This window comes from Phyllopteryx taeniolatus, chromosome 13 (genome assembly GCF_024500385.1).
Source record: "Phyllopteryx taeniolatus isolate TA_2022b chromosome 13, UOR_Ptae_1.2, whole genome shotgun sequence".
In the NCBI taxonomy this organism is placed as follows: domain Eukaryota; kingdom Metazoa; phylum Chordata; class Actinopteri; order Syngnathiformes; family Syngnathidae; genus Phyllopteryx; species Phyllopteryx taeniolatus.
In genome coordinates, this window is record NC_084514.1 from 12,928,605 (window position 1) to 12,940,776 (window position 12,172).

At 44.3% G+C, this 12,172-nt stretch overlaps 1 protein-coding gene across 5 annotated transcripts in view; it reads right to left on the minus strand.

Moving 5' to 3' along the window:
* Positions 1-12,172, minus strand: part of myt1lb (myelin transcription factor 1-like, b) — a 120,467-nt gene that overhangs the window by 21,880 nt on the left and 86,415 nt on the right. For 4 of the 5 annotated variants that reach the window (XM_061794994.1, XM_061794997.1, XM_061794995.1 and 1 more), the window contains 4 exons: positions 9,443-9,577; positions 5,057-5,147; positions 1,201-1,308; positions 205-431 (listed from right to left, as the gene is read on the minus strand). In XM_061794994.1, coding sequence (XP_061650978.1) covers positions 205-431; positions 1,201-1,308; positions 5,057-5,147; positions 9,443-9,577 — 561 coding nt within the window. The remainder of the gene's footprint in view (positions 1-204; positions 432-1,200; positions 1,309-5,056; positions 5,148-9,442; positions 9,578-12,172) is intronic. The other variant, XM_061794996.1, reaches the window with a different exon arrangement.

A 12,172-nucleotide genomic window follows, 5' to 3' on the forward strand; every position in this document is an offset into this window, starting at 1 on the left:
TATATCTGAATACTACAAAATGTTGAAAATATGCTGACTGAACTGTACTGTAACGTGATCCCCGATGCAAACGAGGCTGTATGCTGTTCAGTCAAATCTACAATTGGATGTCTACTTCAGGAACGTTACAGCTAAGCTGCATTATTTGGTTATTTGAAATGGCTACAACATGACAAGTCAATGAAATCTGCCATAAATGATTACCGTCATATCCTTTAGGGGAGGTATCCCTGTGCCCGTGAACCTTGGGTGCAATGGCCCGTTTCCCGTACACTTGGTGGTTGTTGGTGGCCTCAAAGGCGCTGTAGTCAAAGCTGGTCTTGGAGTACTTCTCCAGCTCCTTGGCCAGGTTGGATCGGGGCGTGCTGGTGGAAACATTGTTCTTGTCACCACACTGAGGATAGTCCAGTTGTTTGACAAAGCACATAGGCCTGGAAAATAAATGACGAGGGGGTGGAAGTTGGACCGAGCCACCGAGAAGTGCCCAAGGGAGGGGGGAGGAAATTTGGCTTAAGGTGGGCCGACTCAAAGGAACGCGCAGACTGTTGGCAAGACTCCAGGATTGAAATATGGAGGATGAGGCTGTTTGAGACAGGATATTCCCTCCCCTCCCTTTGCAATTGCATGTGGAAGCTTCTCATTCTCCACTGCCAGTAAAAAAATAGAGTGTCCTTCATTCTTTTTATGACACTTTCTTGCGATTGTTGTGAATGGTTTCATCATTCAATCTGGTACATAAACAGTACAGTACCATAACAAGGAAGAGATCAAGTGTGATACGTTCAGTCCTATCTAAATATGAAAATTGCAATTACTTGTAACATCAGAGTATCTGTATGACTTTAAAAGTCTCTAATACAAAAACAAAACAACAACAACTAGGATAAATGTGAGCGATTGCATTAAGGGAATAAAGAGATTGGTCTTCAATAGCAAGGAGACAAATGAACACACAGTCTTTTGGAAGTAGTGGCTGAAGGATAGAACTTCAAATCTGAACAGCTTTAAGAAATGCACGCTGGAAAGGAACTCAACATTTCAGTGTGACAGAAATTATGTATCCAACATTTCATGGGAATTGATCAATTGGCAGAACAAGCGGTAGTTGGATCTTTTTATCTTCCACTGTGAAGTTGCAAAACGTGGAGACAGCTTACTGTTGTTTGAAGCCCACCTGATGAGGAGAAGGTGAAAACCTACCTTAAGACTCGATCAGAAGCCGGGTTGGGCTTGGAGCCGTCGCAGCTCTGGTGTTTTTCCTGGGCCTTGGCCAGCTTCTCGGCTGCGGCGATGGGGCATCCAGACAGACTGAAATACAAAAACAACGTCACCATCGGCGCAGTACGAAATCCGAAACACAATTTCGGAAGGTGAAATTCTGAGCTCAATGTTAGAAAACATGATGATCGTTAATGTGCTGATCTGACAAAATCATTCTCAAGTCTCCTTCAGAGTCTCTGAAATAATCAGATGTATCCATCCGTCCATTTTCTCTACCGCTTTATATCCTCACTCGGGTCGCGGGCGTGCCGGAGCCTATCCCAGCTATCTTCAATCACAGGGCACATATAAACACAAGCCACCATTCGTGCGCACATTCACGCCTGAGGGCAATTTTAGAGTCTTCAATCAACCTACCACGCCACGCATGGGTTTAGGATGCGGGAGGAAAGCGGAGTGCCCGGAGAAAACCTACGCGGGCACGGGGACAACGTGCAAACTCCACACAGGCGGGGTCGGGATTTGAACTGTGAGGCAGATGTGCTGACCAGGCGGTCACCGTGCTGCTTCATTTCATTTCATTACAGTAGCCTCTATGTTTCTGGTTAAAAGCTTACAATATTTGCACACGTAGCTTTTGCAGCAGGGATAAATGCAAACTCATTTCCCTGAAATATTCCTCCATCTATCCATTTTCCATACCGCTTGTCCTCATTAGGGTCGCGGGTGAGCCGGAGCCTACCCGAGAGGCTGAGTACGCCCCGTATTGGTCGCCACTCGATCTCAGGGCATATAAACAAACAATCAGACTCACGTTCACACCTATGGACAATTTGGATTCTTCGACTAACCCGGCATGCATGTTTTCGGAATGTGGGAGAAAACTCACACGATCATGGGGAGAACATGCAACTCTACACAGAAAGGCAGTGATTCAGAACTGTGAGGGATCAATAGCAACCACTTGGCCACCGCGCTGCCTTGATATAAAACCTAGAAAAGCACTATACGAGGGCTGGACAAAATCAGAATCGTGCTTATTTTGATCAATATTGTAACATGATTATTAGTCATAATTCTTCTTCGTTTTAAGAACAAATCTTTATTTTGAATTGCACTACTTTTCAACAAACAATATGTATGTTTTCAGTGCAAAATGAAGCTTTAAATAAGAATAAATGACAGATAATAATCTAAATTAATGTATCCCCCAAATTTTACTTTACCAAGGGCGAACTGAATAAATGTGGTATTATAAAGTGCAATCCTGAATTGCAACTTAATGTCAGCAAATATAGTTCAAGGCGATAACATCGGCTGCAAGAATCGACTTTTCATTTGAAAATCCCCAGTGAAAATCATACAGTGAATTGTCAATTGATTGGTCAGTCAAAAACTGCATTTTTTTTTACTGCGGTCAGGTGCCGGAGCCCATCCCAGCTATCATCGGGCAAGAGGCTGGGTACACCCTCAACCGGTTGCCAGCCAATCGCAGGGCACGTACGAACAAACAACCATTCGCACCCACGTCCACACCTACGGGCAATTTAGAGTGTTTCAACGAACCTAGCACGCATGTTTTTGGGATGTGGGAGGAAGAAAACCCGCGCAGGCACGGGGACGACGTGCAAACTCCACACAGGCGGGGCCGGGGATCGAACCCCGGTCCTCACAACTGTGAGGCGGACGCTCTAACCGCCCTGAGGGGGGCCAATTTCCATATATCAAAGCTCCATATAGAACTACATTGGACAGCAATCCCATTTGAAGCTTTCACTTTGAAGTTGGCCGCGGAGCCCGGTGCCAGCCCTTAATGAAGCTTTAACCACACATTTGCTCCCTGGTGACTGGCCTGACTATGTTGCGGGCACTGCTGCAAATGAAGCACTTTTCACAAGCAACAGTTTCTATGCCCGCATTTTAAATGTTGACGATCAGGGCCGTTTAATCGTGACACACTTGCAACTTTTTGGTGTGTGGAAGTAAGAGCCCTTGTCGAGCCCTTCAATGAAGGCCCGTTACACACTTCAGGACAATCGGGCTGTTTTGTCCCGAGCAAACACCAGACTCTCTTATGTTTTTTAATAAGATTACCCTGCAAGATTATCATTAGGTCTGAGGTTTGTCAAGAGCGGATTTGTCCAGATGATATGCTCCGAAACGAGTCGGCACCGACAATCTTAAATACGGAACCTAAAATGACAACGGTGACAAGAGTGCAAGAGTGAAACCTCCATTTTCCTGTCCAATGTAATGCCTGGCAAAATGCCCTTCGCCCGAATGGAGCTGCACTCGTGAGCGCCTGTCACTGGATGCCCACAAACGTGTGCCTGTGAGCAGAATGTGTATCGTTCCTTGAATAGCAAAAGTTTCGGACTCGTGTGGACGCACGTGCCTATTTGGCGCCCGAGCCGTGTCACCGAGCACAGCGTGGGGGCACGGTGGTCCTCCCGGGTCTGCACCTTTGCTGTCACCCCGGCTGAGTGGCAGAAAGGTGCTAATAGCTGCTGTTATGCCTGAGCTGAGCTCCCTGAGCATCTGCCGCGGGTGACTCCTTTTTCACTGTAACCTCACCCCATCTGACAGCGCGGCTATTTTTGTTTGCACCTGATAGATGCAAGTTGGGAGGTTTTGTTTCTACCAGGGGCTGTGGAATGATTGATACTTTAGTATGCGTGAGCCGATGCATCGTAATCAGTCCCATTTGAAATATGGGATCGTAAACTAGCGGAACAACTTGAAGCCCTCTGCGAGGGAAGACTTTTATGGTATTAGTCAGCTACAAATTCAAAAAGAATTTCTGGATCCAAGAGAAGACAATGAAATACTCTTCTACATACGCACAACGAATGACAACCGCATCTGCCGAGATGGACATGTTGAATTTCAAAACGTTGCCCGTTCTGGCTAAGATTCGGTGCTATTTCTTTTGAGTGTTTCTGATTTTCAGCTGAGTGCCAGCTCGACGTTTTCGGTGTGCTCTTTCTCTCAATATTCGTCTTCCCGGTTACCATTTACAGCAAGTCCCGCCAACCATCTGGTGTGACTCATATACTGTATGTTTAGCCACTCAGCTTCTTACCTACCCTTGTGTCCTGCTCAGTTGTCCCTTGTATTGTGACGAATCTAAGGCGAGATGTACACTGCAATTCTCAGGCCCTAATTTGGATTATTATTATTCCCCCCCCCCCCCCATTTAAATGTGACCAATATCTGATATCTCACTGTTAACGGTTTTTATGCTGCAGGTATCTGATTTTAATCCACCTTGGGGAAAGACTCGAGCCGTCCTAATCCTGTGTTTGAGAGTGCTGTCGAACATTTCGAGTTTTCCTGCCAGGTGTTGTGCATTTTGCGTGGGACGTCCGCGTCCGACCTGCCTGAGCCTGTCACCTCGATTACAATCGATGACACTGACCCTGCTTACCCCAAGCAAATCATGTTCAAATCCGCATAAGAAACAAGTCAAAAATATGGACTTCTAAAGATAATGATATATCGTTGTATCGTTTTAATCAATACGTGGAGTCCTCGCTATATTTTATTGGGAACACAAGGACACATTGTAGAACAGTCCCGGTGGATGTATGCCAAACTAGAGAAAATGTTCGAGACAAAAAGAAACATTTCAAGAAAGAAACCAGCGGACAACGAAAACAACACAACATCCCAGATGGCGGTAACGAACCCCGTCAAGCCAAGTTTAATCAACACACAAAATGAAATGATGACAAAGTAAAAACAAGATCTCACGTCCATCTGAACTGAAATAAGATCCCACAGAAAAAAAGAGACATGGAGCGAGCCTGTTTCTTATGGGCAGGCTGTCACTTACCTTCTGTGGGAGTTTCTGTTGCTATTGACATGGCCGCGTCCAGTGCAGCCAGGCGTAGGACACTTAAGAACGTTCTCATACATAGCCACAACTTCATAGCGACAGGAGACAGGAGTGAGAAACACTGAAGGTTAGGAGCCCCTCGAAACCACGCATGAGTTCTATTAGTGTGTGAGCTTGGCATTATAAACATCATTAAGAAATGAGCCTGCGTGAACCCAAATGACCTCTTCTTCATTTTAATGACTGCTAGTTTGAAAGGGCAGGCAAGGTTTCCCACCATATTGCTTCCACTTATCCGAGCCGTTCAAATTAATATTCATGCAATAGGCACGGTCATGAATAAAAAGGAGCCATTCAGGTTCAGCGAGACACAGAAATGGAGGAGGGGGGGGGGGGGGACGGGTGGATTCGGGGCCATGCCTAAAGCAGATTCAACCAACAGCAGACAATCATGCAAAACACATGTCTTGAAATCAATAGAAGATCCCTTGCCTCTGTTATTTGCGCTTCGGTATCACGGGCACGTTGTTAGCATAGACAGCGTGGTCCTCAATACCATTTACCGTTAAAACGGTCCATAACTGTCTCACACCCCGTGGCAACCGGCCAATTAGATTAATGATCTACGGATGTCTGAGAGGAGCTGTCGGAACACCGCAAGCAGGGGCGCGCGCGAGGGTCGTCTCGACACCGTGGCACGCAGGGCGGGGCCAAACCCCATCGGCATCGGCTTCATCATTATCACCCCCTTAAACTTTCACCCCTCATCATCCTCTTTCCCTTACATACTAATTGGTGTTCGGTGCAGGTAATTGGAAAAAGCCCGCCACAAGCCGATACATTATGCATATCCGAGATTTGTCCTGCCCTCTGCAAAGAGACGGGAAATGGAAACGCCACAAAATAGTCTTAATCAAATTGCAAGATGGGAAGGAAAAGGGAAGGAATACAAGGATGCAATCTGAGCATTGTGTTACTTTCAAAAGTAACAATATTGTAGAGCGAAAAAGAAGGCTAAAATGAGCAAAGGTGAAGGGAATTGATGACTTTCACATAGAATTGAATTTCCCAAGGAGCCTTCCCAATTAAATGAAAGCACTGCATTCAAAAACATCATCTATCCAGCACAGCAAATGCACGAACAGCGAAGGAGAATGGCCTGTCGCTGAGTTTGCCCTCCAGGTCGTCGGTCGCGCGTGTGGCGTGTTGTCATCTTTACCTTGAAACTAGTCAAGCAAGTCTGTTTGTGTGTGACTATTGAGCACACATTGACAGGAAGATAGCGATTGGCTGACGATGCAGGTCACCTTTCAAAATGTCACAAGGCCGAACTGTCGGAATGTGTTCGACGCCGAACCCTTGAGCACCAAACCAAAGTCAAGGTCACGTACGCTCATCAACCACAACATTAGGTACACTCTCGCAATGTAATGACATTCACTTCAAGACCTGATCTACACAGTCAGAAAGGCAATCATTTGCCCATGTAAAATTCATATGCGTGGGAGAAATAGTTGATTCTGAGATGCCCTGCAATTCAGATTTCAACTATTCTGAATTGAATAATCATGTAAGACTGCGTTTGTTCAAATGTACATACCTTACATACATACAGTACGTGTTCAGTCAAGCCACAAACTCAGTGCAGCAGCATGTCAGCCTCTGAAATACAACCACGACATTGACTAGCTTGTGATGTGCGCACAGCTCTTCGTAACTCTCGCTGGCATCACCAATACATATTTAACCCCACCGACTACATCGTGTTCTGCAAAACCAATGCCAATATGACGTTTATCGTGAGATTGGTCCGTCCGTGACCACCTCACGCATTTGCGACGTCACATCGCAGAGTGAGACTGATTGTGCCATGCCTTTGTAATTGATGGGAGTTATTTGTGTACGATAAGACTATCGCAAATATTCATTTCACGAAGCTTCATGAAAACACTGATTGGATGTTTTTGCCAACAATTTGAAAAAAACATGATCAAACCACTACCGCTACGTTCTAATTTATACATACCTTACATTCAGTTTTATTTTGGAGATAATGGACGATTTATTTTCCTAAATCCTAAATATGGGTCGTAACTAAATACCATCTTAAAAGTAACAAGTGGTCACAGAATACCCCCCCCCCAAAAAAATGGACGGCAATGGTAAGGCAAGCAGACAAATGTGAGAATGAATATACGCATGGTGAAGTATTTTTGTCCAGTGTGTGTGAAAGTGTTTCAGTGCCAAGTGTTGGTTCTTAAGCACTGTTGCTACTTCCTGCGTTGTTCACATTCCCGTTGGCGAGATCGGACTCTGTCTCCCGCAGTACTAAAGCTTCCTTCAGCTAGCCGCCAGGGAGCTAACTATCAGGCTTGTGAGGAAAAACAAAAGACCTATGTTCTAGTGTTTTACTTTACATTTCAGTCACTGATGGGATTTTAGTTTACCGGCCTGACTCCTGTGCAGGTAGCATGGGTTCAATTCCCACTCAGTGATGGTGTGAATCGCTGTCTGTCTTTACGTGTCCCCTGTAATTGACTGGCGTCTAGTCCGCCTTTTGGCTGAGGTCAGCTGGGATAGATCTATAGTTCCAGCTCTCCGCAACCTTGAACACCATAAGCTTTAAGCGATAGAAAATAGATGCACAGAATGCATGACATCACATTAGGTGTTGATTTCATTTGAAAATTGTTCAAAAAAGTTGATAAACAATGCTATTTTTAAATCAACACCGGACATGACTATGCTCTTGTTCTGTATCACATTCAAATGTGTACTATGGCCCCACATGCTGAATAGACGGTGAATTTTGCTTGTACTATAAACGTACAAAAGGAGGCCCAATCACCACGAGAAAATTCCAATCCCAAAGACCGTAGTACCTTTGGAGGCTCTTGATCAGTGTTATGGTCAAGTGCTCCGAATTGTGTGTGTGTGTGTGTGTGTGTGTTTTTTGTTTTTTTTTGGTGCCAATTATAGACGCTGCGCTCCACAGAACAAGTGTCATCTGTGGCGCCGCTGGTCTTTACAAGCCTTTTTGTCATGGTAACTAATTTCTTTGCCATTATTAAAACCCTCTTTTATTTTGATTGCACTCTCTGTCATGCGTATGATATCTCGATTTTCACTGAGTCCATTAATAAAACACATAAACTGCCTTTTATGGAGATGTTTGCACGAGGTAAGCAAGGCTAAATAGCCAGGGTGAAATCTCCCCATTCATTCTAATGTTTATTGCCACTTGACTAGAAATGCAATTGGAGATACGGCGCAATCCTTTCTATCCAACGCATCCTAATTGAGCAAATAATGTAAATCAAACCATAGGTTTTGAGACACGGACGGCTGAGGAAGGGCTAAGTGTTATCAAGGTCCGTGCTCTGAATGAAATGTTTTGACTTGATGTGTACCAATAAATAAACAAGAGCAGCCAGTTAATTGTAGACCGTTGCGGTAGGTTACTTCCTTAATAGAGAATACGCAACAATGTACGACGGTTAAGTCATGCGTTTCCTTTTTGTATTCCAAAAATGTGAAATATTTCCCACCAAATTTGAGTTCCGGATGAGTATGTGCCACTAAAGTCGAGCTGTAATGCACATCATGAACAAATCAAAACCTCTACCCGGGGTGACAATCCTAAATGTGTGATTGGAAAATGCATAAATATCGACTGTACCTACGGACCTCTCCGTACCGTCTGTATGCGACAGCTGTGTGGGTGCCAACTACAACTCACGGCTCAATTTGGTGGATCGAGTGGTTCATTGCCTCCGATGCAAGCAGACCGTATCGCCACTAAAATTCAACAGGTCCTTACTGTTGTGTGACCGTTCTAACAAACCTATGAACCAAACGCACAATATCTTCTAAATTCAGCGTCGCGCTTTATCAACACAAAGAAGAACTCCGTGATCTGCTATCTGAGATCTGCTATGATTTTCGTGCAAATGAATTCTATCGCTATTCGTTTATGCAAACATACTGCTCATAAACCAAGAGGCATGACTATGAATCTTGCAGTCGTACATGCTGTGACAAACAATGAATCTGACGTGATCAGTGTCTAGAAAGCGGGCCGATGAGTCTCATGCAAAAACATTCACCGACCTCTGCGTTTCACAGATCAAGTCCTCGTTTTATACCTCATCACCACGGCACACTAAGCAGGCGATCGGCGAACAAAACTACGACCGCATGCAAAAGGTCACGAGAGACGTGCCGCCGGAGGCCTTCGCTATCAAACAGTCCGGCAAACACACAAAGACACAGAGCGAGTCCGACTCAGCAGTGATCACAGGGAGGCATGCGGAGTGACATGGAAGGTGAAGGCCACGGATTGGGTAGATAGTGCTGGTGCCGGTGTGAGACCAGATGGCTTACTTTCCGGGGGCACTCTGTCTTTGTGCGGACAGCCCGACAGGCTTCGATGGTGGGGGTACAAGCCGGTCACGTGACCCGTGCCGTCACAGCCCGGTGTCGGACAGCGGCTCTCCTTCTTGTCTGCGCGGGAAGCATCTGTGGGAAGGAGAGAACACAGTACTTATTAATACAGCGCAACTCGAGATGGCCAAACTAAAGTGGCAGAGAGTAGAAGGTCAAATGAACACATTTTCCTTTCAAGTGCTCTGTCAGTCGCTTTCGCCCGGATTCTCATCTTTTCGGATGTCACTGTGTTGAGTTTAAAAAACAAGATTGGATACGGGGAGTAGCTGAGGTCGAATGCCCGCTTGCTAGTTACGCATTCTTGGCAACATCCTAACCGTGCTATCGTCACTACATAGTCTGCTAAATTTCAAAAAATGACTTCTCTTTGTAGAAATATCTGATCTTAACCTTGTGCATCCATTGAAATAGTGAACAATTCAACATTTCAACCCTTGACAGTTACTGGAGTATTTAACAATACTTTATTTGAATTGACATTTTGAATGACGTGAGTTCTCGTTACTGTTCGGCTGGGGCTAATCATGCCAATCTACGGTGTCATCGTTGTTCTTTGCCCTGGGTGTTAAAGCTATAGTGCGTAGGTTTTGACGCCCACCCCGCACCCCGCCACCTCCAATTCAGCATTACAACAAAAGAACAGAGCCATTGCTTCGACATGACACAGGCAATACATGTTAGGCCCCTTATATGAGATTCTACAACATTTTTACCATGTTTAGAAAGAGATGTGCCATTTCCGTGTCGTCATTTGCAGTGCAGAAAACGAATAGGGCATTCACTCAATATAAACAATGAGGTACTGGCAAATACAGGAACTGAATAGCTAAATGAGCATTGTGTCATCGCCTCTAGTAGGAGGTTAGGTGAAAATAAAATAAAATACAAAAATCCAAACAATTATGGGTTATAGCTTTAGAGGTCCTTTAAAATCGGTCTGTTCGGGGTGGGTGTAAAATACATGTTCCTCTCATACTTCCCAGTTGATTAACTTAAAAAAGTTGATTTGAACCATCATATTACAAAACTGACCACACACAATATTGATCTGTAGTCGTTAAAATTCAAAATAATATCATAAGGGCTGATTAATTATAAAGCCAATCAAATATTGAATGATCAATCTGCATTCTACATAAGGATACGGAATGTTTATATATATATATATATATATATATATATATATATGGAAATCTTTTGGTGTGCGTTTGAAGTAAATATGTATTGCTTTTCTGTCTACGACAAAAAAACCAGGGGATGAATCCACGATTGCATTGTCAGCAGATGCCCAAGTTGACATATTTGTTTACTGAAATGAGGGTCATTTCCAAACCTTCACAACAGAAATTTCAGTGACCTGCAACAAAGGTCTTGTCTCTTCCAATTGTGTCCTATTCAACACCTGATTATATGACACATGGCACAAAGGCATTACTATTTCCTCCAAACTCCGATGATAAACGGAAACCGTCACACAAAAGTAATATCCATCTCTCCATATATTTAAGACTTTCTCACTGAAAAATGAAGTCAAGGATTCTGAATTGGCTTCGGTTTTTAAATACAGCTACAGTAGGCTTCCTGACTGCAAGACCTGCTAACCTTCGTAATGTAAGCTTTTTATCAGCTTATACACCCCAAATCCAATGCAATGTTCATCAGGCACTAACATGAGATTAATATGAGGGAGTGGGTGGTAGTGGTGATGTTATCGCATGCTACAGGCAGACTGATTAAAGGTTTGAAAGTCTGCAGCTCCTAAGGCACCAAGTGACAACCCCACAAAAACCCCAGAGGGTCTGAAGTAAGAACAAAGGAGAAGAGAATCAAGAAGAGGTGACACAGCGCACACCCACTCATTCACCCAAATAAAATCTACGGCCGGTGTGTGGAGGGTGCTGCATGTTGTTATTCTGTTTTTTTTTCCCGATTCTGTCTTGTTTGGAGGTAAAAGAGTATTTCCATCATTTGAATTCTTTTGAGGCGCTGGCTGTGAGCATGCGCTAAAATCCAAATCCAACATTTCTAACTGCATGCAGTGTTCGACATACATTTGGTTGCTAGCCTTTTCTGAGTGGGAGGCATATTAGAAGGAAGGGATATTGATTGTGGCTTGCAAATGGCAGCCATTACCATACCATCTCTGGATAATTAATGTGCAGTCAGTGAGCCTGTTGTTCCTCATCGTTCATTCTGATACTCCTCCATTCTCATCTTAACCTCATGCTTCTTTTGCCGAACTGCGTTCATCCCTGACCCCCTTACCCCTCCCCCGGAATCTCGTCACCACGTTGTGTTTTATATACCGCGCACAGGAAGCCCGCTGAGCGAGTGTCTGCTACTGCCGATCTGTTATCTAGATGATGATGATCAGCCTTCCACTCTTTATTCCGAGTCTGCGGAAGACTCTCAAAATGAACATTTGTATGGCCTTTATGTTGCGATATATACCTGCTGAGAATCCTGTAATATTATCTTATTTGTGTCTCTTATCTAAATATGCGGTGTGGGGAGAACTCATTTTCCCAATTAGGAAAAATATGACTGCAGTAAAAAGACTGGACTGAAAGAGGAGAACTTGCATTCAAAGCACCCGAAATGAGTGTAGCGCTCTCCGGTTCTTAGCTGTTTGTCTTTCTGTGGGCTCACTGAAAATCTGAATCTAAC